Raw genomic sequence first — 23,089 nt, 5'->3', positions numbered from 1 at the left:
CACACAGAGGTAGACCGCACTGGAAGCTCTATGGTTATTAAATCATTAGGCTGCCAAAATAGAATAAATTGGTTTATTTTTTCTCTTAAAGTGTTTTAGCATGACCCAACTGCAAACAGAAGGAGTTGAAAAAACTTTTGAAAAAAAAGTTAATTATGTTGTTTACCAGTAAAAACAACAGACGATACAATGTTGTTGGTCCACGGAGGAAGGTGAATGCTTCACAATTTGTAGCTAAAGAGTCTGTTAAACCATTTAGTTCTTACTAACTGACAAATCCTGCAAACCGCTGGCTATAATTTAGCTTTATAATCCCCCAAATAAGGCTTTTTCTAGAAAATGTTGAATTTTTCCACTCTAATTTCTGTCCCAGCTTTATGCACAGTGCGATCATCCCATTGTTCATGAAAGAATTCAAAGTTGAAACCAAAATTAATTCACAAAAACCCATTTGCATATTATATTTAAATAAATATTTGGATTCACATTTGAATGTGTCCAAAGACATCAACCAAAAGGCAAAATTAATTAGGCTAATTGTTTTTTAATGTGGTGCAAAAACCAAAGTGTGAAACATTTTGTTGTTCTACAGGTTTTATGTCCATGATTGTGTCTTCAACAGTCTTTGTGTGAAGCTAAGCTAACTGGTTACTGGCTGTAGCCTCAAACAGATATGATAACAATGATAAACAAATTCCCCAAAATGTTTAATTAAACCTTTAATTTAAAAAACAGTACTGTATGTACAACATGAACTCTTTCAAAACTTTCAGATGAATCTCAGCGGTGATGTAAGTTGAACCCAGCTCATTATATGAACGTTTTCAGAGCTTCATATAGCTGGAATAGGTGTCCGAGCCTCTTGAGTGAGCAATGTTGAAAAAATGTTTTAAGACAGTTATTTCAGTATGAAACAGTGGGCACCTTCTTGCAATTTCAGTGAGCGTTCACACAGTGTAAAATACATTGTGATTTAAGAGGCAATTTCTGGAAGTTATAGCGCTCAATCATCAGAAATAGACACAAGTTTGGAGATAAATTGGCAGGCTGTGTCCCCATGCAGAGGAATATGTGGTTGCCTCGGGTGTCACAGAGTATCACTGTATAGCATTTAGCCAGATTTATCCGTGCACCACAGACGAACAAGGCAAAAAATTCGAAGCCTTTAAATTTCCAGTCTCAGAATAGTTCAGAAGCATTTATCAATAGTCTATATCTGTACACATTTGGACTGATGGAGGAGTGGCTGGTGAGGGAATGGCTGCACTGTTCTTTGCTGCATGAGAGAGCAGCTCAATTTTCCATCACTCTCACTAGTCATGCTCTGAACTTGAATGATTTTGATAAAAGACGAGCAGAGAGTGCAGAATTTCTCAACACTGTGAGGGCATAATAAGCGGAGCTGAGGAGTCTAGTGACACACATTTCATATCTCGGCAGAAGAACAACACCTTATTTGAGTTGCATTCAGTTAGCGCGAGGACATTTTGGAAGTGGAACTGCAATGAAGCTAATTAATGAGAAAAGTTTTTGTTTCGGTTGAGCGCTCTCTGAAAATGGACTCGTCTGCGGCGAGCAAGCCAGTGCTGTGCGTCGCTATGTGTGAAGTGGTGGATGTGTAAGGCGCAGTTTGTTTACTGTATCGGGGATGTCAGGAAGCACAGCTCATTCCCAGAGGAAAGGGAACAGCCCATGCTCCATGCTAATGAACATGCGCGTGCTAAATGGCCTGTGGGCTGTCCTGTCTCTTCCCCTCCACCCCCCACCCCACACCTTTCTGCCCTCACCTTGCTCCACACTGTCTTCCATTTGACACATCCGCGAGGAAACATGCAGGGTCTCTGCACAGCGAGGGAGAGTTTTTATTTTAAGCAACTCGTACCTTTCTGGCATTTCACACACCACTTAGAAAAAAACAACCCCTACCCAAGTCCCACCCACCTCTTCCTCCTGCCTTAACTCCATGCGCCCCTTCTGCGTGCGTTGGCAAGATAATGGTAAACAGAAGAGGAAAGCAAGTGAAACGGGGAACGAGCCATCGCTCGAAAGCAGAGCCAATGTTGACTCGAGTTTTGGCTCTTGCCGCAACAAGATCTCTCTTGGTGGTGGCTTTTTAAAAATAGTTTTCCTTTTGCCAGCTGATTTCTCTGTGTGAGCGGCTGGAAGTGGAAGCAGCGGCCCGCTTTTGTCGGGCTGTTTTAGAGAATGAAGAAAGAGTTTATTTCCTGGTTGGAGGTGGCGTGATCGGTTACGTAAAGTCGCTCGTCCAATCATTGCATTAGGACTGAATGGAATGATTGAATGGACTTTTCTCTGAGTAATAATGATGAGTTTCTATCCCTGGTGGATTTCTTTTACATTTTAGTGTTCCATCAGCTTAATAAGCATTTTAACTTAAACATTTCCAGAAAGGTAGCTAAGTGTTGCTTTAAAGGAGCTTGAGGCAGGATCAAGGAATAAAACTAATTAGCGATACAACGGCCGTAGCGGCCGTCAGGGTTACTGCAGCCATCAGCCAAGCTGGTGCGGGAGCGCGCATCAACTCTCCACAGCAGTGCAGCTGATGCTGTGACAGTGACACTGTGGCTGAATTGGAAACGGCAAACTATACCAGTGTTTTCCATTAATCAGCCGCCACAGTTTCGTTTGGGTCCGCCGCAGCAGTCTCTCACAGAAAAAAAGAACAGCTTTCACTATCTCTCATCTCTGCCAGTCAGCCCCTCTACCTGCTGTCTCACGACACAGACACAGACACACACACACACACACGTCGCGCTTAGCTGTTAATAAACAGTAAATGCGCCATGCCGCGCTCATTGTACAGTGCTCAATTTACCGCGACACCCGGAGGTTGACCGCCCAGGCATCAGGTCAGCAGGTCAGCACACCGGCCGCCGCCTCTGTGAGCTGCTGGTGCCGCTCGGCTGCTCTAGTGGCTCTGCACTCCTCCGAACACGTCCGAGAATTTCCTTACAGGCGTTGTTTGGATAAACTGACCACGGATGAATCAATCGGCTCATTGTAAAACTATTTATTTATTTATTGAAGTAGCCTAAATATAGTGATTTTTGTACGTACAGAGCCCCAAGGCTGCGCTGCTCACACACACCTGAAACTTCACTTTTCATTCAAATGAACTAATGCGACTGCCACAATTGTTAGATTTCATCAACGAGACCAGCATTTATCTCCTAAAAACAATTCAACCAGCCGGCAGAAAACCTCTAAAAACCTGTGGGGAAGTTACTCGGCTCGTTTTCTTCCCTGGGAGGAGGACAGAGGTTGCCCGGCCGATGAGCTCAGCTCCCCGGCTGCAGCCTCTGTGACGAGCTGCTGCTGCTGCTGCGTGTGTGGCTCTGCACTCCTCCGAAAGATGTCGGAGCAAACTACTTACAGACGTTATTTGGATAAACTGACAACAGATTGGGAATCTAAACTGTCACTTTCTCGCATGAAAAAATATTAAAATTTAAGAAAGTGACGTTATTTCTCTACTCGCTGCTCACATAACTGTTCAGGCTGCAAGACATCCGCCGACCACCGCTGGTCGCAAGCGGTGGAAAGCCAAAGCTGTCGAGGACGCGCATGCAGCGTCATTTGACGTCACATCCGCAGGACAGCGCGGGAAATTCGGACCCAGAATTGCAGCGCATTTTGCAGCACACAGCCTGTTCAAGGCAACAGAGAGATACGCGAGTGGGCTCATTCTTTTTGGTTTTGAACGCTTCATCGCCCATTAGCAGTAAAAAACTTAAAACGCATGTGCATTTCTTCACAAATCCTGCCTCAAGAACCTTTAACAGGTAGAAAAATCTGCCCAGAGTAATCACTGAGCCTCTATCACAGAAATGTCAGACAAACTAAAAATCCCACAGCACCCACAGTATCGACTGTCATGGTTGGTTGCATATCATGTTGGCTATATCAAGTACACCACTGAACACTGGTTTTCTGTTTGTCAGTTTTGTTACAGAGGATGGCTACATAAACATGGTCTCCAATTCAATATATGCAATAAATATTATGCTTATTTCCATTCATTGTATGGTGTTGCTAAGGGAGTGCATTATATTATAGGGAGATTATTAGAAATGTTTCATAATGCAATGAAATTCAGAGGTCTAAAGTGTAATATAATATAATTTTCAACAGGTCACTTGCCATGGGGCACATTTGAGAAAACATATTTTCTGTGTCTCTGGAACAGAGACATAACCATGACTGATGATATATCAGACTCTATTATTGGGTGTGGAGGCTTCAAATTTTAACACAAACTGGAGATGTCTTGTTGAATTACAGAGTTTATATAATGGATGACACATGTTAACTTTCCTGAAAACAATATGCTGCCTATCGTTATTTTAACTTTAACCACTAACCCCACACATTGCAGAAGCACCTACATGTAATGAAATACCTGAGGAACCAATCAACATTTGTTTTATCCAAATGTGCTTAAGAGTGACCTCCAAGATAATCATTTTTCAAATTTAGTTTTTTTTTGTGTGAATATGCACAGGGGGCAGATTTACAACTCTACACTTGTGACTCAAACTAGGTGTTTGCACAAAATACAAATATGCTGCATATACTTTTCATCAGAATTATACAGGTGTGTGTACACATGGTTCTTACTCTTTGAGAAATTGGATACATGTGCACAAGCATAAATTGAAGACACTAAGAAAATAAAAGACACTCTCACTTCATCAATCAGTTACACTAAATGAAAGAAAAAGTGTTAAGAAATGGGAGAAAAAATGTGCATCAGTTTATTTTTGTACAATCACTCCAACTGTAAAGTTTTACAAGTTTTAGTTTGTATTTAATTTATTGGAACCAGATATGTTTAATTAGGCGACCAGACAGGTATTCAGAATTTGGTTTGCAAATATTAAAATAGTTTGAAACTGTTTACACATTGCCTGCCTAAACTATGCTAGAGGAATCACTGAGCTCACAAACACAATTATTTCCATTTGAAAATGGCAAAATTGCATTTCATTGTAACTAACTTGGATAACTTTGGAAAACTGGCATGGTCAAATTGATACACACATTCACTGCACATTCTGTGTTTATAAATACCAATTAAAGTGCATTGGAAAGTTTTGGTTGTATTATGAGAAATTGAAATGACAGTATTTTTTGGGGCTTGACCCATATTAATAAGGATCTCTCTCTGTCTGCTGCATCAATTTTGTCACATGGGAAAAAAATCTTGCCTAATTCATTTAATAACTAATGGGGTGTCTGCAGGGTTCACCCAGTTAGCTTTTAGACCTTTTTAAATATCACATGGAACAAAATTTAATATCGGCTTAACTCATACCTGACAAAATATGATATTGTGTTTGAAAAGGGAAGGGACAGTATTGTTCAAAAAGAGACCCTTTATAAAACAATGTTTCAGTACTTCCCAGCAGTATATAAACGGTAGCCTAAAAACATCATTACAATAAAGGTGCATGTACCACAAAGTCACATCAGTTGCTGTGCACCTGTCTGTGAGTTGACCAGGGTAAATCACCACTTTAACTAGCAACAGGTTTGGTTCAGAGCATCAGATCAAAACTGTCAACAGCCTGACTACTGACCAGTCAAATCACTGAGGAAACACAATTCTTGTGCCTTAGGTTAATTTTTTAAGTATATATTTTTGGGCTTTTCGATGCCTTTATTAGATAGTAATATATGAGACCCAGGGGAATATATATATATATATATATATTTTAACTTTTTTACATAAATTAAGTGTTGGGGTGGTAAAGAACAAATTGCAAAGAAAAAAAAATGAAAATTTCATTTCATTTTAATTTTACAACATGTGCACTGTAGTGGACAACAGGACTAATTGTTCTCAAACGTGCAATATTTTGATGCTTATAATGTTCATGGAAAGACTAGAATGATCTTGTAAAGGACAGTATTATATCAAGAAAACTAATGTCAATTATGGGGTTTTCATTCTTTTTTATCAAATACACTATTTATCTTTGTGATTTCATCATTAGACATTCTTCCTGAGATGGTATTTCATTGAGCATTTAGACGTTTTAGAGCAAAAGAGAAACAGGCTGCATCTTATGCTCCTACTGTATGCTTAGTACTTCAACAAAAAGCTTGTTGTCCATCCATGAACAGTTTTCATTGATTAATCATTATTTAGAGTCAAGAATAAAATCATGGGGTCTGTTTTCTGGAGCATATTTCCATGGGCATTAATTTTGCCCAATCCCAAATTTTTTTATATGTTTTGGTTTCGGCCCATAGAAACCAATGGTGCACCTCATCAGCTCTGTGTCTTGATCTCCCTCATCTGAACTTTTACGTTCTCCTACAGGGTCATCATCTTTCCTTTGCCTCTCATCCCCCAATAAATCTAAATTTTCTGAATCTCCCTCAATGATTTTGTGAATAATTCACTGAAAAGTAAACAATCCAGTTCTGAAAAATCACTTAAATGTTGCTGAGATGTTTATTTGTAATAAACAATCAACATTATATAACTAAAAATACCTAAAATTGTCAGTATCATTCTCACATTTACTTTACTTTTGCATAAAATGTGCTTGTTGAGATGTCGGCCGTTTTTAAAAGAGACACACAGGAAGTTTGTAAGGTCAACCCCACACACAAAATATCATTGTAAAGGGCCAGTTGTCCTCTGTAGTGAACAACGGGACATAATAAGGTGACATGCATAAGAGAAATGGGCTTGAATATGATGTGCATACAGTGTACAAAAATGCATTGCCAGATCTCAGGAGGATATACAGTTGAGAGAGACAGGAAATGGGGAGGTAGAGAGACAGGGAATGACATGCAGGAAAGGGCCACCCAATGCGGGATTCGAACCGGGGCCGCTGCAGCGAGGACTAGCCTCAACACATGCTTAACCTCCTGTATGTGTGTGTACAGTATATACATACATATATACATACATTATATATATATAGCTATTGTGTAACTGGCTTTAAATCACCTCCTAACAAACAAATGGAATAGTTTATCTCACTAAATAATTACATAATGACAATGTATCTTAATTTTAATTGCAAAAATAGTCTCTGTAATTCCTGTCAGGCTTCCTGACACTGTTGATGTTTGCACTTTCGTACTCTATCACTGCAGCTCAGTATAAATGAGGAGTCTGTGTGAGGGTAATTGGAAATACAAACTAAAGCCTCTGTTGTCTTTAATTAGATATTCCCCATGATTATAAATGCAACCTGCCAGTCAGATCAGGCTTCAGTCTGACATTACTTTTAACTTTTATAAGTACATTAGATATTCAGAATAGATTGTTCATCGTCAGAAAAAACAACAACTGTGTGCTTAAGAAATCTGTAATATCACTGCACTTATTTATAACCTTACCTTTAATATTTGGAAATGAATTCTAATGTTTCTACAGCTCCTTTTACTACTCACATTTCACCTGGTTAAATGTCACATTCTGCTCACTATAAACAGCTCTGCCTCTTTCACATGACCATACTAAAATTTTGGGTTTACTGATCCAGCTTTAACACAGCCAGCTGATTGCCAGCTTTGTGAGAGACTCATTTTCAAGGACGGCCAATGTTCGGCTCAGTGAAGCCAGGTAACCCCACGAGAGCCAGACTATGTTGAGCTGGCTTTGTGTTACAGGCCCCTATTTCAGTTGAGCCAACAACTCCATAAAGAGTGGTTCTGGACTGCAGTTGTGTAACACTTGTTATTTTGTCCAGTTAAAGTATTTGGGTAAACGAGAGAAAAGGGAGACTTAGACTTCAGAAATGCTGATATGTATCTGACCCTGACCCTGACCTCAGACCGCCACAAGAACAGATTTTCTGTATCAACTGTCATATTGCTGTTACAATCATCCCTCCCACGTCCTGTGTAAATTAGTTATTCACTCCTCTAACACATCCAGGATCAAAAATGTGATTCCCTGCGGCCGTCCATGCCCAGTATATATGCATTCATGATACTACAAGGTGCTTGGAATGGGGAAAAAAACCTCCAAATGACAGACAGTGTTATCACAGCGGCCTTTGCGGCCTCACACTTGAAATAAGTAGAATTTGATTATGTCTGTAATGTAACTGGTGTCCATACCGCCAGCGCAGCTCTGCTCACGGGTCGATCGGGGAGTGCTGACATGCCCACACCGGCATCCTGACAGGATGTGCACAGCCGTGGGGATTTATGGGGGAATAAAGAGGATTTGCAACTGATGCCTGTGTCTGCGTGCTGGTGAAATCTGCTCCGCTGAACTCCTAGTACCACATGCTTACAGTCGCACCTTTCTGTCTCTGTACTGGAATGACTAATTGCCACTCTGGCCAGTAACAGAGCATCCTATCAGACTTATCTGTCAGCGTGGAGATCAGAGCTGCGAGCTTGTCACCAGGCTGATTACATGGAACATAATTTCGGTTTTCCCATCTTTTTTCTTTTCATATTTTTCACACAACGAGGCATATTGCACACACAAACACACACACACACACACACACACAAAAAAAACACGACAATTTATAGATGTAATTACATGGACATAATTGAAACAATGACTCTCTTGCGTTGACAGAGCAAAACCTTCACTTGCACTGAATAGACTCTCAAAGTAACCCTTTCCTGGACAGCATCAGGACAATGGGCCTTTGCTGCAGAATTAACTTGAGGACCATCAAGAGCCATTTCCCAGCATTGAACTGCTAACATCCGTGGCTTTTGTATTTGTTGCCATTTGAAAGGAAACAAACGTAATGAGATGAGCATACAATGGACAATCTTCACCAAATCATTTTTTGTATTGCTGTAGTGGCAGACCATCAGCAGAGCACAATATTGTCCTCAGTTGAATTTCAGTGTCACTGCTCGCTCACTAAATAGATCCCGAGTCCTTTGTAATAACCCAAACAATGATTTGAAGATGTACAAACACAGCTGTGACATTTAACAGCGGTGCTGAAATACAAGTGAAGGTCCGACTACAACTAATAAAATAGCAAATGAATGGAAATGGTGACAGTGAATTTGAACTATTGTATGCCTGTTTATTATATCTTTTCAGACAGGAAAATTTCTGCTCATAAAAGCCGCAAGCACCCATCTCCGCTTCATTCTCCCCCTTCAACTTGTTTTTCCCCTAGTGGAGATCAAGGTGAGGGAAAAGTTTAACAAAATAATAGAAATTGTTGCTCTCTAAAAGTTGCCTGAAGTAACATGGCACAAAAGTACACTTTATCAGCGGAAAGTGAGGACACAATTTGAGTCCAATGGCACATAACATTCAATCTCCAAACCTGAATGTACTAAGTAGAGCTCTCGCAACTGCTCCATGGAAAAAAAACCAACAACAAAAAAACAATATTACTGCAATGAAACACTCTTTTAACTTCAGGGTGGGCAGGCTTTACTAACTTACTCCCTGGAGACCAATTAAAATGGACCATTACAATATTTTCTCTCTTTAATAACTGTTTAAAGGAAAGAAAAAAACCTGCAGGTCAGAAAAAAACACAATTTCAACTGAATCAGAGTAAACAAATGTGAGGGAAAAAACTAATTAGCATTTCTAAATGATTCTTTAATTTTTCCAATGAAATACTTCAAAGAGAAATGATACATGTGAGAGTTAAAACAACGTTGGTAAATGTTTAATGACTAATTATGTTGAATACTAAATGCACTCTTAACAGTCTTTGTTGAAGTCAATAGAGTACATGGATTTGAGGCATGAATCCCAAGACTAGACAGCAGTGGAAACCTGCCAACACCTAACGTACTCGTGCTGACGGAGAAAACGGCAAACAAAACATGTATGAAAACCTGCCAGAAATGGATTCCTAAAATACAATCTGGTGTAAAATCACTCAGCTTCCTCCCATGGAAAAAAAGAAATCCCATGTGTTTGGTACAACAAAGACATGGAAATAACCTTGAAGCCATGTATGTATTCTGTGCACCTCATGTTAAAGTCAGAAGGATCTACAAATCCCTGACAGCTTAGCCAAGAAAACAATAAAAACTTCATGACGGTTAGTAGTATTATCAAGTCTGATGGGTGTAGTTTGAAGGCCAGACTCAGGTTCATGTATAGTGCAATGTTTCCTAGGAAAGCTGGTTCTGGTAGTTCATTTAAAGCATTGTATCATCCATAATCCAGAAGGCTGTTGACCTCAGAAAGAACTGTTGACTCCTGCTCCATTTAGAGTTTATATTTCTTCCACAACGGTATGGGTTTGGATTCAGAGGTTTGGGGAGTTAAACAACAGCTTCACAAACAATTATAATGGATAGAGGTCAAATAGCATGTTAGCCTAAGAACTTGTTACTCAGGTAGACAGGTACTGTAATCCTAATTAGAATGATTTTAATGATCTATCTGACTATTGCTGGATTTTTTATTTTATATATATATATGTATAAGTAGAGTTTTGATCCTACTCTTAAACTGATGTGGTCTTAATAACTAAAATGAAGAACAGTTTCGACCCGTGAATCCTAGTTTTTTTAAGCCCTGAGTTGTGTTTGCAGAATGTAATTTCAGGCAGCATAATGTCCCAATTACTACCAGAAATAAGGTAAGGCCGCCGTTATTAAAGTTGTCTTTGCATTGTTTTGAGCACAAAGTTTACATGAGCTATACAAGTGAGAGGGACAAAAACAGGAAAAAGGTTTGTGGCACAAACAATGTTAATCACCACCATGCCTTTAGTTCATGCAGCAGAGGTCCTGCGGTAGCATGCTAAACAACAGTTTACCCTGGACTGCAGATCTATTGAAACATAGGGTCTTTTTAATCAAGTCTACAACATAATTCCTTGTTCTTTGTCTTTCCTTTGGCTCCTCTCGACAAGCCGGGGGAGAGGGGGTTACTGAAGGCTTAGCTGGGATATGATGTCCCTGCCTTGGATCAACTCTGATCATCTGACGAGCTGGAGCATTATCGCCACAGACTCCCTTTTTATTCCTTCAGAGCTGGGGATTCTGGGTAAACTCCACCATCTTCCCAAAAGAAATGCAACCACTGACAAAGAAATTGTAAAGTACCATTTTTTTTGTGATGCTTTAAAACATCGATTGTCAGTCCTGAAGACATTAATTTCCATTATTAATTATAAATGCATTATAATTGCATACTATACTAATTATACTACTAATTATAAAGTGGATCTCTGTGAAAGGTGGTCATATATCTGATGTTTCTTGATATCAGATGTCAACTAAAAGCCTGTTTTAGTGCAAATATTGGTAACTTTGCTTTTAAAACTAATCAACACGATTGCAATTTTCAGATAATTTGCTGTAAACTTTCAGAATAATTTCCATTAAAAAGATGTTTAGTTTTTAGTTGCAAATTACCTGCATATCTCCAGGAAAAGGCCTATGCAATTAGGTTCTAATCATAAGAGAAATTTAGTGTTATTAAAGGTATAATATGTAGGAATGACCCCCATCTAGCTGTGCGGTTGCATATCGGAGCGTATTCTTGATGTTGCATTCACGTGAAATCGGGCAGATGTCAGACAGACAACAGACGCTGCATGTAACAGGATAAACAAGCGTCTATGTAAACAAGTGGTCCGCCAGCACGAGGCAAAACAATACAGGCGTGACAATATGTTGTCATGGTGATGTCATATTGTTTACCTGACCCACATTTTACCGTCTTTCTCTCGTTGAGTAAAATGACATCCGGTTGGTTTGCCGACGGCGTCGTTCAGGTGTCTGACTGCACCTGAATGCAACATCAGTGCCTCCGTCCTTCCTCACACTACACAGTGGTGACAGTTTTAACAGGCGCTACCTCCAAAACTTTCTCCCTGAGCCGACAGCTCCGGTGAGTTTCCGTGGTTACCTACGGTCACGCTGCCACTGAACGTAAAAAATGGCGATGCAACATGGCAGCCTTGGTTCGGTGCGTCACCCCTTACAGTGTGTATTTGAAACGACTTATAACAACTCATTCTAAGGTACGAGAAAGCTTTCATTTGTATTTGGGTGTGATTCGACTTCAGTGAAATACGTATTTATGAAAGCAATATTTGATTTTTGCTAATAAAAAGCCAAATAAGTTACATACTGGGGCTTTAGTGTTGACATTCAATAATTCCTCCAAATACAACAAAAATCTACCAATATTAAACAATTCAGTTAGCAGTCTGCATTACCTTCTGTCATGACAGCTAATCTTCCCAGGGTTCCCTTATTAAAATGTCAAAATAATTAACTATAGTATAATTGTTTTTTCCTATTAAAGGTTTGCATTTGCAATCTACAAGCAGTTTAAACAAGTTTAAATAGTTGAAAAATAACTAATGATTTTTTTTTTTACAACCACATTGATTTATATGTGACAATAAATGCATCTGACAATTTACTGGCTGAACCTGCAAAGTTAGGATCATATATGGTAGCAGTCCAATTGCCTCTGATTACAACAGAAAATCACAGCTGGTGGTAGCAGCGACCGTGCCAATTCACACACTTATAAGGGATCTGTAAGAAATCATGCTGTACACTTCCTTATTGGCGAGAGGAAAAGCTATACTGTGCCGTTATGCTGATTAAGGTAGCGCAAAGCAATCTACCACAAGCCAGCTTAGCATTGCCCCTGTGACAGGGTATTTAGAAGAGTAGTGAACTGCAAGAAAGCTCAATTACATCCTCCCAGCATGTACTGCATAAATCACAGTAAATCCTCTTTCAAGCCTGTCTTTCGGAAATTACTGGAATGTTACAGCAGAAAACAAGGAGACGGCTGCATCAGTGTTACTCCGAGGAGAAGAGCTTAGGGAAAAATGCAGAGTAATGCAGAGCGCAACTTCCTGTTTGACTGGGCCACACCCAGACAGAGAGATGGAATGATTGAATCCATGCAGCATGATCACTGACATACTGTCGATACTCAAACTGAGACAGTAAAAAAACAGGATTTTAGTAGAAATTTCAAAACAAAAGGAAACTATTTAAAACACTCAAAGGAGATGTATGCTGTCATAGTGATTTCAGAATGTATTTATTATTTTTAACTCATAAACAAAACTAGTTACAGTGTTATTTATGCAAGTATTGACCTTGTTTTTACTGAATAAATACATAATGCACAGAATTACTGGAAAGCCAATTGTGTGATCATATAATTTAAAAAGGATTTGATAATTTCACATCTGAAAGCTGCCACATTAAAATATTAAAGGTTTTGATTCAGTGTCACATTGAACTTCAAACTTAGTATACGACTATTGCCACTCCGATTTCTATGAGTGCATGAATTGTAGAACTATATCACGACAAAAGGGCCAAAATTGCCATATCTCTAAAAGCAGCTATTGATAAACCGATCTATTCTTTAAGGATAGTTTTTGTATTGAAATGTCACACTCTGGCATATCCAAATGTCAACTCCCAGGGTTGCCTCGCCATCTGTCTAGCCTTAGTGGTTCTCTTATAATAATAGCAATGTTTTAATGGCTAGTATTGAAATGAAATTTTGGAACAGAGCTAGATGAAAGTCTAAAATAGTGCGCACAGAAGATGCCAAAAGGTTGTTGTGCTATAAACAACACAAATGAACTGCCTTTCATTTACTTTATATGTCTTTGAGAAAATAGTTATTGATGTTTTTTGGCCTTGCAAAGACGAAATGTGACTGGCATTTGTAAGGGAGATGCAAAGGGCATTATAATATGATGGATGGGCCGGTTGAGATATAGCTGCAGATGCTGATAAGATAGCAGAACAGCAAAGCAGAGACTCTGCGTTTTCTCGGATCAAACATGTGACTGGAAAAGGGCTGTGACAGGTGTCTCTGACAGCTCCGCGCTGCTTGTCCGCAGTGTCACCTATCAGCAGCATTATCTGATTAAAACTGGCCATCCACAGACTCTCTTAGCCTTAGGTACACCTGCTTCCTCTCCTCGATCACCTGATCATACATGCATGCAAGTACACACACACACCACACACATGATTGCTGAGAGGGACAGTAGTGGGGGCATACAGTACCTTGCGTGTTGACTGGATTGGTGGTGGGTGTGGGGATAGTAGTGGGAGCATCTAGATGAAAAGAGTAAAAAAAATAAAGAACATGTATAAGAAATAAAGGAAGACAAGAGTAAAGAAAGAGACAAAAGTCATTGAAGATGAGAAGCTGCACTCTAAAAATCATAACATGCACATGTTTCAGCTGCTGTGAGTTAATTTTTAAGAGACTCATGCTGGCAGCTCTGTGAAGCTGTGCTTAAAGGATAAGCTCACATTTTTTTCAAGTTTACCTTAGAGCAATAGTCATGTGCTCATATGAACAATGAATCAGGTTTTGCTCACTGTGATCATTCCTCCAGAGATCCTTCCTTAAAGCAATATATGATGGGCAGACACAACCCAAAGTGCTTTTTCTGAGAAAAATATATTCAAAATTTTATCTAACCTAAAATGAGGCTGCAGCAGTCTGTGTCTTTGTGATCTAGTCAGATCGAGTGACTATCTATGAAAGTTACTAGTATTCTTAGAATGAAATCCTGTGTTAATATCACAGGAATGCTAAAGGTGGAGTTTGCTAAAAAGACTGCATTTGAAGTTATTTGAATAACTCTGACTACTTAAGAAGCCTCTTAAGGGTCATCATACATACAGTAGGAGGAATGGTTACAGCAAACCAAAGCTGTTATATGGGCACCTTAACATGGTGCTAAGACAAACTTGGAGGGAAAAATCCTTTAAGCAACAACAGTGATTTGAGCTTTTAGCTAACATCAGCATGTTAACATATTAATAATATGCTGATGTTTAGCATATGTCTGTTTCCATGTTTGGCAACTAAGTCTGGCTTGTTAGCATGTTAACATTTACTGATTTGCACTAGAGACAAGGTGTAGCTGAAACCTACAGGAATGTTAGGTTTTTCCAGGTATTTGGTCATAAACCCAAGTATACCCAAAATAAAAACTTGACCTGAAGGTGGTGCTGGATGAAAACATTAATGGATCATCAAAACGACTACAGTTCATCCTGAGGGATTCATGAATGTCCAAAGGAAATTTCATGGCAATCCATCTCAAATTCTTGAAATATTGAGCTTGGATAATCTTGAGACCATGAATATGTGTATTAAACTTCAGTATATCATGTAGCTGTTGAGATATTTCTAGATGGTGCTTATGTGAAAATGCTGACCTACTGCTAGTCATTAGGATTCATCTTCTGGTGACCATGAATGTGTGTACCAAGTTACAACATGTGGCAATGCAGCTAGTGAACTAAACCTCATGGTAGTGCTGCAGGAAAAGGAAGGGGATAGACAAAGTCACAAGTATTAGTTGCCCAAGGGAATTTCACAGCCCATCCAAAGGTGTTGAAATATTTCAGCCGGTCAAGACTAAAAGAGGTGGACTGACCTACAGCTCAGTAAAGCTATTCTCACTGCCAACATGGCTAAACATATCAAGAAAAAAAACATATATTTAAATATTTGCATCAGGGTTGTATCATATTTCATTATGGAAAGTGTCTGAATTTCTTCTTTTTTTTGATAAATTTCTAATTAACTCTGAATAATAATGTCTGGCAATCATGGAAAGGTATTGCTATTTTCCACAGTCTCTCTCAATAATTAATGTCAAACTAGAAATTAAACCACTCTGGTGGTCTCCCGCTGCAGCACAGCAGAGCCCCGAAGCAGCATCCTCCGCCCCACAATGTACTGATTAGGCCTGTCACCAACCCCCAAACAAAATAATCAGTAAGACAAAATGGAGAGCAATTCAGGTATGTGATGGTGCTAAGGAGGGCTTAAAGCTTCCTCATCAGGGGAATATATGCTTGGTGCAGGGAGAGATAGCACGACCCCTTGCTGTGGGAGAGTCGCAGCAGGGGAAATTGGCTGGCTGTCTCCGTGCCTTTACTGTCTGCACTCCATCAAAAGACGGCAGTGGGGGACCACACACTCCCAAACTAATGATAAAACATCAAGGACAGCATAATGTTGCCGCCGGGGATGGAGTGTATGGCAGAGGTGGTGTTGATGGTGGTAGGGGGGTATCAGGGTATCAGGAAGAGATTCTCCTCTGACAGTATTTGAAGAGGGGGGTGGGCTAGATTTCTTTCCCTGTGACCGAAGGCAGTGTGATAGCTGAAATGTCAGTGTCTGGAAGAGGGAAATTGGCCATTCAGGGAAGAGGGTCTTCACAAAGGCCGGGATAGGATGTGGCACATATAATATCCAGCCGAACAAGAATTCTCCATGGGCAATTTCCAGGCTGGATGACTCTGGGCTCAGCATTATGAGGGCTGAAATATGAGTGTATTTTGGAGAGGCCATATTTTCAGGGAGTATTTGTATCAGTGAGGAATTTGATATGAGAAAATTTAACCATAAAGTGAAACAATGTAGGAGAAATTGTTTATCTATGCCTGCTTAAACCTGCCTGCCAACACGACAGGGGGGGTGATATTTTGCTTTTCTTTTGTCTATTTGTTTGTCTTATTCAAAAGTTCCCTTTACATGAACTTTTATAAGGGTATTCTTCAAAAACAGACCAATATGATAGGATGATAAGAGGTTATTACAATTAATCTAACAAAGTCTTATGGTGACAAATAAACCTGTAAGCCTGTAAGTGTTGAAAGGGTGTGTGATTCAAAAGGACAGCCTTTCCTTAGAACAGGGAGACCCATGGGCCCTGTCCATTCACATTATGTCAAAGTCCTGATAAACCCCATATTTCCAGTGGCTTGTGATTCTTTGACTTTTTGTCCATGGAAGATTTATAGGTCAAAAAGTCAACTGTGGCTAAACCGTGGTGGTAAAAGCAGCATTGTTCTCCTGCCAACAGGCAGTATGTGTGAGTTATAGCACCAGGTCACCTTTGAGAGAGAAAGGCCTCTGTCTGGCCAGCTCTCTCCCACACTACACGCTGGCCAGGGGGCACAATTCACAGCCTGCTGCAGACACACCCTTGTGGACAGCAGCATGACAAGCCTCTTTCTCAGCCTTTCGACCGGCCACATACAATACATGCACCACAATGGGACTTGATTTGATGTGGATTTACATTGGCCTCACACCTGTCTGGGCTGTCACACAGTGAAAGGTCATTAGTCTTTTTGAAATAGGAAGAGCCCGAAGGACTAGCACCAGTAGAGGGTGGCAGCAGGATGGAAGAGTGCTGATGGACGATTCAGCTTAGCTCTATCCATAATACTCACCAGCAAAAAAACAACTCATTAGAATAAAGCTATTTGTTGCATGCTACTGGTTAAACACAGGCACTTTTTGACAGGTGTGTGATGGCTTCAACAGAACCAAGAGTTCATAATTTATAGCAAACAAAATGGTAAAAATGCCGGATAAGATAAGAAATTGGTCATTTTGTAGACAAATGTGACTGAAGTTGGTAGCTGGGATAAGAGTGGTACATTAGTAGTGGTTGTGCATTGCTGCTGAAAAGCAACACAAAAATAGCACAAGGTTATCATGCTAAGACCAATCTATGTTGCAGAAATACACACTAATTAAGCCACTGTATCAAGCATGATTAGTCTGGGACAACAAACCCTCATATGGACCACAACATGATTTTGTCTGGCATTAAATCCTCCAGAAAAGAGGTGTGGGAGTCGCAGACATAATTATACGCTGTTATGAGCACCTTTTGCCAATCTCCTGTGTCTCATTATAGCGAGCCGAAGTCATCGAGCTTCCAACGCTCGTACACCAGAGGAACAGTGTTTAATGGAAACTGGTAAAATATGTGGATAGGAAGATACTAATTGAAGAAGTCACGACAAAAGGCACAAACACAAAGCTATTGTAGCTTTTATTCTGGACCTGAGAACATTTGCTTCCCAATGCTTTTCATTCATTCATGCAAGTGTTACAGATGCAGCGTGAAGCAAACAATACATGAATCGAACAGCAGTAGACACTCATCATTCGTGAGTTCTTAAATAAAGAAAGAAAGAAAAAGAAAACTCCTGAACTATTGGAATATTGTGTTATTACTTTAAGGATGCATGTTTGAGACAAGCGCAATCTGAGAGGATTTACTCAAGGAAAATGTGGTAAATCTCAGTTTCAGAGGGATCTTTGCACAACAATTATGAATTCAGTCATGACAGCTAGAATAAGTCTGCCTTGAGTGAGCTATTTGCCGGCATATGCTGTCCTTTTGTTTTGGAGTGATCATTTTAGGCCCATTGGGAACAAGCAGATGCCATCATCTGCCTGGCAGAGCACGATGATGAATAACCATGGGGTGGCAGTGTTATGAGAGTCACAGGAAACCTATGTCACAGTCACAAAGTCACATGTGTCTGGTGGACTACACACATTATATCTCCGAACATCAACACAGACATATAGTGTGATGATGATTTTTTTCAAAGCAACTGCAGATATTTTGACAATGGAAAACTGGACCAGTGCTTCTCTCAACGTTTTGCATCAGAGAGATTTGGATCAGTGAGTTCCTGCTGTGTTTAAGTGCAGTTTATAGACCACTCTGGAGTCGACGTCGCGGTTATGTCACAGCAGTTGCGTCACAGCAGTTACACATGCATTCTGGTGGCAGAAAAACACCAGAAATATACTGTATAACCACAGGGGTAAACTGAGAGATCGGAGAGATTAAAATAGAAAGAAAAGGAAAATGTCTTGTTGTGCTGTTGGTTGTCAGAATAGGAATGCATAAAAAAGCAACCTTCATTTTTTTTTATCAAATACCGTTGTTGAAGCCACCCTTTGAGGCAAATAGGTGTTAATGGTTGCAAGCCATTAAAGCAGAAGTGAGTGATCCGGTCGTTTTCGCTAATGCTGCGTTCCAGGCAGGCTTTTGAAATCGTAAATTACAGCTTCAAGTCACAACTTACGACTTTGTAGCGTTCCAGGCAACCCACTCGTGTTTTTCCGACCTGTTTTACCGGTGAAAGTCACTATAACGGCCACTCGTAACTTCCGACCGGTGAACTCGTACCAGATCGAACTGGTACCACTTCACGGTCGGAAAAATACGAGTTTCCTTGAACGCACCATAACAGTCCTCGTCGCTACGTCGCCACATTCACGGCGTTCCTTGGCTGCACACACAGCCCTGCATGCCGTTCTCTCTCCTCATTGGATAAAAACTGTAGGATATGATAAATGTTTTCTCTTCGGCTCAGAGCAGAGCAGAGGGACTGAGAGACCCGTGTTTCAGTCCAAACACTCTATGTAAGTGATTGCTGTCGGAAGATATAACTATTTAAGACTTATATTAACACAAATATATCACTCACTTCTGCTTTAAACGAACGGATTGTTATGGTTATAATTTCTTTTCACACATTGAGTGCCTTTATATGCACACTTATAAAATTATTACGATTTGAAAACTGGAGTAACTTTTCAGTAAACTGCATAAACCAAATTAAGGCAGTTATTGTTTTTGTTTTTTTTAGAAAATGGTGTAACAAGCTTTTTGCACAAAAATCTGTTTTCCCAGTCCAACACAGAAATTATCTTTAATACATATAGTATGTAAAAACCCCACGTGGCTATTCTTTCTGGATTTTCAAAACACCAACAACAGATATCCACTACCATTCTGAGGTGATCACATGTTTTCAAAGTTTCAAAGTGTGGTAATCAAGTCCCAGGTTACTTATAGTTGGGAAAAAAACAACAACAACAAACATGCACTGCATTTGTCCTTAATCTACGTAAAACACAACCTCTTCTTCTTCTGCAATTTTCCCTGAATCTGACATGTTTTTGCCGCCTCTGCCCAAGACTCTGTCCCTCCATTAAAACCCTGTTTGCCCTACAATTAGTGAAATGGTGTTGACATGAAAAATGCATTTCATTTTCACAAATGCACATCAGCAACTGCCATAAACAGTTACTCATCAGTCAGGCAAAAAAAAATGCTTCTGGTTTTTGACACACAGTTCACAGCTGTCAACACGACCTAAACAGGCAGACTGAGTAATAATCAAAACAATATCCGTCTGAAACCTGCAATCGACTCTCTCACAAAATCCACAATGAGCCTGTGTTCAACAACATCTTTGCTTTTAGCGTGACACTGCACCTCATCTCCTCTCCTCAGCTGGTCTGACAGCTTTGGCTGCATGTTAGGTCTAAACACGAGCGTTGCTTCTAGTGGCCAAATCTAACATCTCTGCATCAATGTTTGATAAATGAGCAATAATGGCACCATTTGCACCATAGAATAACCCACGGGTTTGCACACTTTAAACATAGACAGTGTGACAATGTTTGTAAAGGTGTACGGAGCAGAGATACCTCATTAATTCATTGCAATAACATTTTGCTGCTGTCATTTTTCTCTAACCAGCATGAATCCTCACACCTGGTGGAAACCATCAGCAGAAGTGCCAGAGCAGTGCTTTCTGAAAGTTACCATATGTGAGTATTCAATAAAAGGGGTTCTTTTTTTTTCTTTTCTTTTTTTTTTTTTACCTCCCTGTGCTTTTTGTACTGTATCTTTGGAGTCAAATTAATTGGGAGCCCCTTCGATGGAGAGTAATACTTAATTTGTAGGTCCTCTAATATCTCTTCTCCTGTGGCATGGTTCACATCTGCAGATGTTTCTTGTGAATAGTAAACTCACAAGTCAGCGTCATCCACACCTCCAGTCTGCTTTCATTATTAAGACTTCATGTTTTCTAACTCCTGTAGTTAACTTCTGCGATCATTAAACTCCAACGCGTTTGAAATGTTTCAATAAGGATGAGAGCAATGCACTGATTTGTGTTATTACTTTAAATAGACGTGTACAGTAACTTGAATGAAGATCTGACAACTAAATGATGAATGTTGTGTCAGGTTATTACAGTGGGTTCACTTTTCAACAGCACTGCGTTCATGTATGTACATGTACATCATTCAAAAATGTAAAGTTGGTAAAAGTATGTGAAGTGCTGACATCAACGCTTCAATAATTGGAGTTAGTAGTTATCACACATCAATTAACCACAATTGGAGATGTTTGTTAGAGCTACTTTGACTTATAAAACACCAATACAGTAATAGTAGCAATAAAAGCTCATTGGAAAAAGAGGTTAAGAACCTAGAGTCCAATAAATGAAACCAGATTGGAATTGTGGATTAGAGCTACTTTAATTTGTGAAAAAAAAGAGGAAAAAATAAAAACACTTTTGATTTTGCTCTTCACAAGAAGCATCTGCTGAAATGAACCATGCCTCATCACGAATGGATCTCAGAGGACTTCTGATCAAGGTTTGCTTATTTGCATAAAGCTGGAAGGGTTAGAGAGTCATCTCAAAGAGTTTAGATATTGATCAGTCCACCGTCAGAGGAACTGACACAACAGACACATCACAGAGTGCTCAGTGAGGTGAAAAGAAACTACAGAGTAACAGCTGAAGCCAGTTAATATCTCTCTTCACAACTCTACAACATTTAAATCACGGTGTGTGGTGCCAATGGCAGGACTACACTGCCATTCACTGTACATCTGGAGTTTGCCTGATATTGAATGGAGAATCATAATTTGGGGCGTTGCTGCTTCTGAGCTTCTGAATCACTCGGCGTCATTGAGGAGACAGTAATTTTCAAGTTTATCAAGGTATCTTAAAGGATAATGTCAGTGTGGCTGTCCACCTGCCGAAGCTCAAAGTACAAGAACAATATCAAACAGAGAAAATCCACCTGTTGTAGAGATTCAGTCAGAACCCAAATAGAGCTGCCCACAATACATCCTAAAAATATGTCTGAGCTGCTGTAGCTCTGTGGGAAAAAATGATGTGTTGTGCAGTTTGATCAGCAACTACTGGAAAAACCTGTATGAGGTTATTGGTACTAAAGGAGGTTCAACGAGTCAAGGGATCACTTACTTTTTACACCAACACTGTGAATATATAATGTGTGTGTTAAATAAAGATACAAAAGTTGATACGTTTGAGTGGTATAGCCTGACACATGTTGTGTTTGTCTGTACTGTACCGTACTGTACTGTACTGTACTGTACGCTTTTCCTGTTTTGCTAACCCTCCACCCGACCATGTGCATTTGTTTTAAACAAAGCCGGCGATAAAGCAATCTATTGAGTGGTGGATAATATTATTTATCATATATGTGTTACAATGTGTATATTAGTGTAGTCTTATCTGTCATAAACAAGATATTATGGGTTAGGAGGCGTGTTTGTGTTGCGGTGCTGCTGAGACAAGAGCTAGGACACCGTGTCAGAGGCACTGATCTTGGAAGGTTGGGCAAGAGGCAGAGAGCCTCCACTGTCCCTCGTAATAACATACATGTTATTTATTTAACCATCACAATAACTCCAAAGCTGTTGACGGTAAAAATGTAGCATAGTTAAGCTAAAAATCCTGTATAGTTCCTTTTTAAATGAAGATTAGTTCAAATTACATGACCAATTCTTGCAGAAAACCAGGTCAATCCAAACATTCTTTCTACTATGCATAATGAAGCGGACACAGCAAAATTACGGAAAACACATGAAAGGGTTTGGAAGTGGACTTCTGAAAGTTCTTCGATGGACAAGTAAAATCAAATTCTCAAAGCTACCAAATGTATTCTGCAGTGAATATTTCTCTTTAAAAATACATCAATTTTAACAATCCATATAAATTACACAGAAAAAATGCAGGAAAAGATTTTTTGTATAGACACTAGCCTCCCTTTTCCCTTGTATCGGATATGGTCTCTCTCAGACAATGTTCTTGGCACACAGGCAGAAACAAATTGAAACTTGGGAGCGAAATACAAAATGCTCTTCTAAACAGCAGGGAGCAAGTGCTCCAAGGAGAGAAAGCTAAACTCACCAACAATGGCTGCACCTGCTGCAAATTTATTTTCCCCTCATCCTCAACACCCCTGCCAGCCACCAAAAATAGGAAATTAAGGTCCGAGTTACATGATTCCTAAATGATGAAGTCCCTCTCGCTTTCAAAACTTCAAACACTTCCCTCCTGCTGTTCCCACTTGGGGATTCAAGTGTAGAGATGCCTGATGCACCTTTAAACATTTGAGTTGTTTGCAAAAAGGTTTACACTTTTTTCAGATTATGTACGATTGCAGCCAATTCATTGGCACCAGCAG

At 39.7% G+C, this 23,089-nt stretch overlaps 1 protein-coding gene across 2 annotated transcripts in view; it reads right to left on the bottom strand.

Annotated features, from left to right (window-relative positions):
• Positions 1-23,089, bottom strand: part of cadm1b (cell adhesion molecule 1b) — a 159,971-nt gene that overhangs the window by 4,523 nt on the left and 132,359 nt on the right. For both annotated transcript variants that reach the window (XM_083984379.1, XM_083984380.1), the window contains one exon: positions 14,011-14,061. In XM_083984379.1, the coding sequence (XP_083840505.1) occupies positions 14,011-14,061 (51 nt within the window). The remainder of the gene's footprint in view (positions 1-14,010; positions 14,062-23,089) is intronic.

The sequence above is a fragment of the Trachurus trachurus genome, assembly GCF_905171665.1.
Source record: "Trachurus trachurus genome assembly, chromosome: 13".
NCBI classification, from domain to species: Eukaryota; Metazoa; Chordata; class Actinopteri; order Carangiformes; family Carangidae; genus Trachurus; species Trachurus trachurus.
This window is presented reverse-complemented; position numbering and strand designations above follow the sequence as displayed.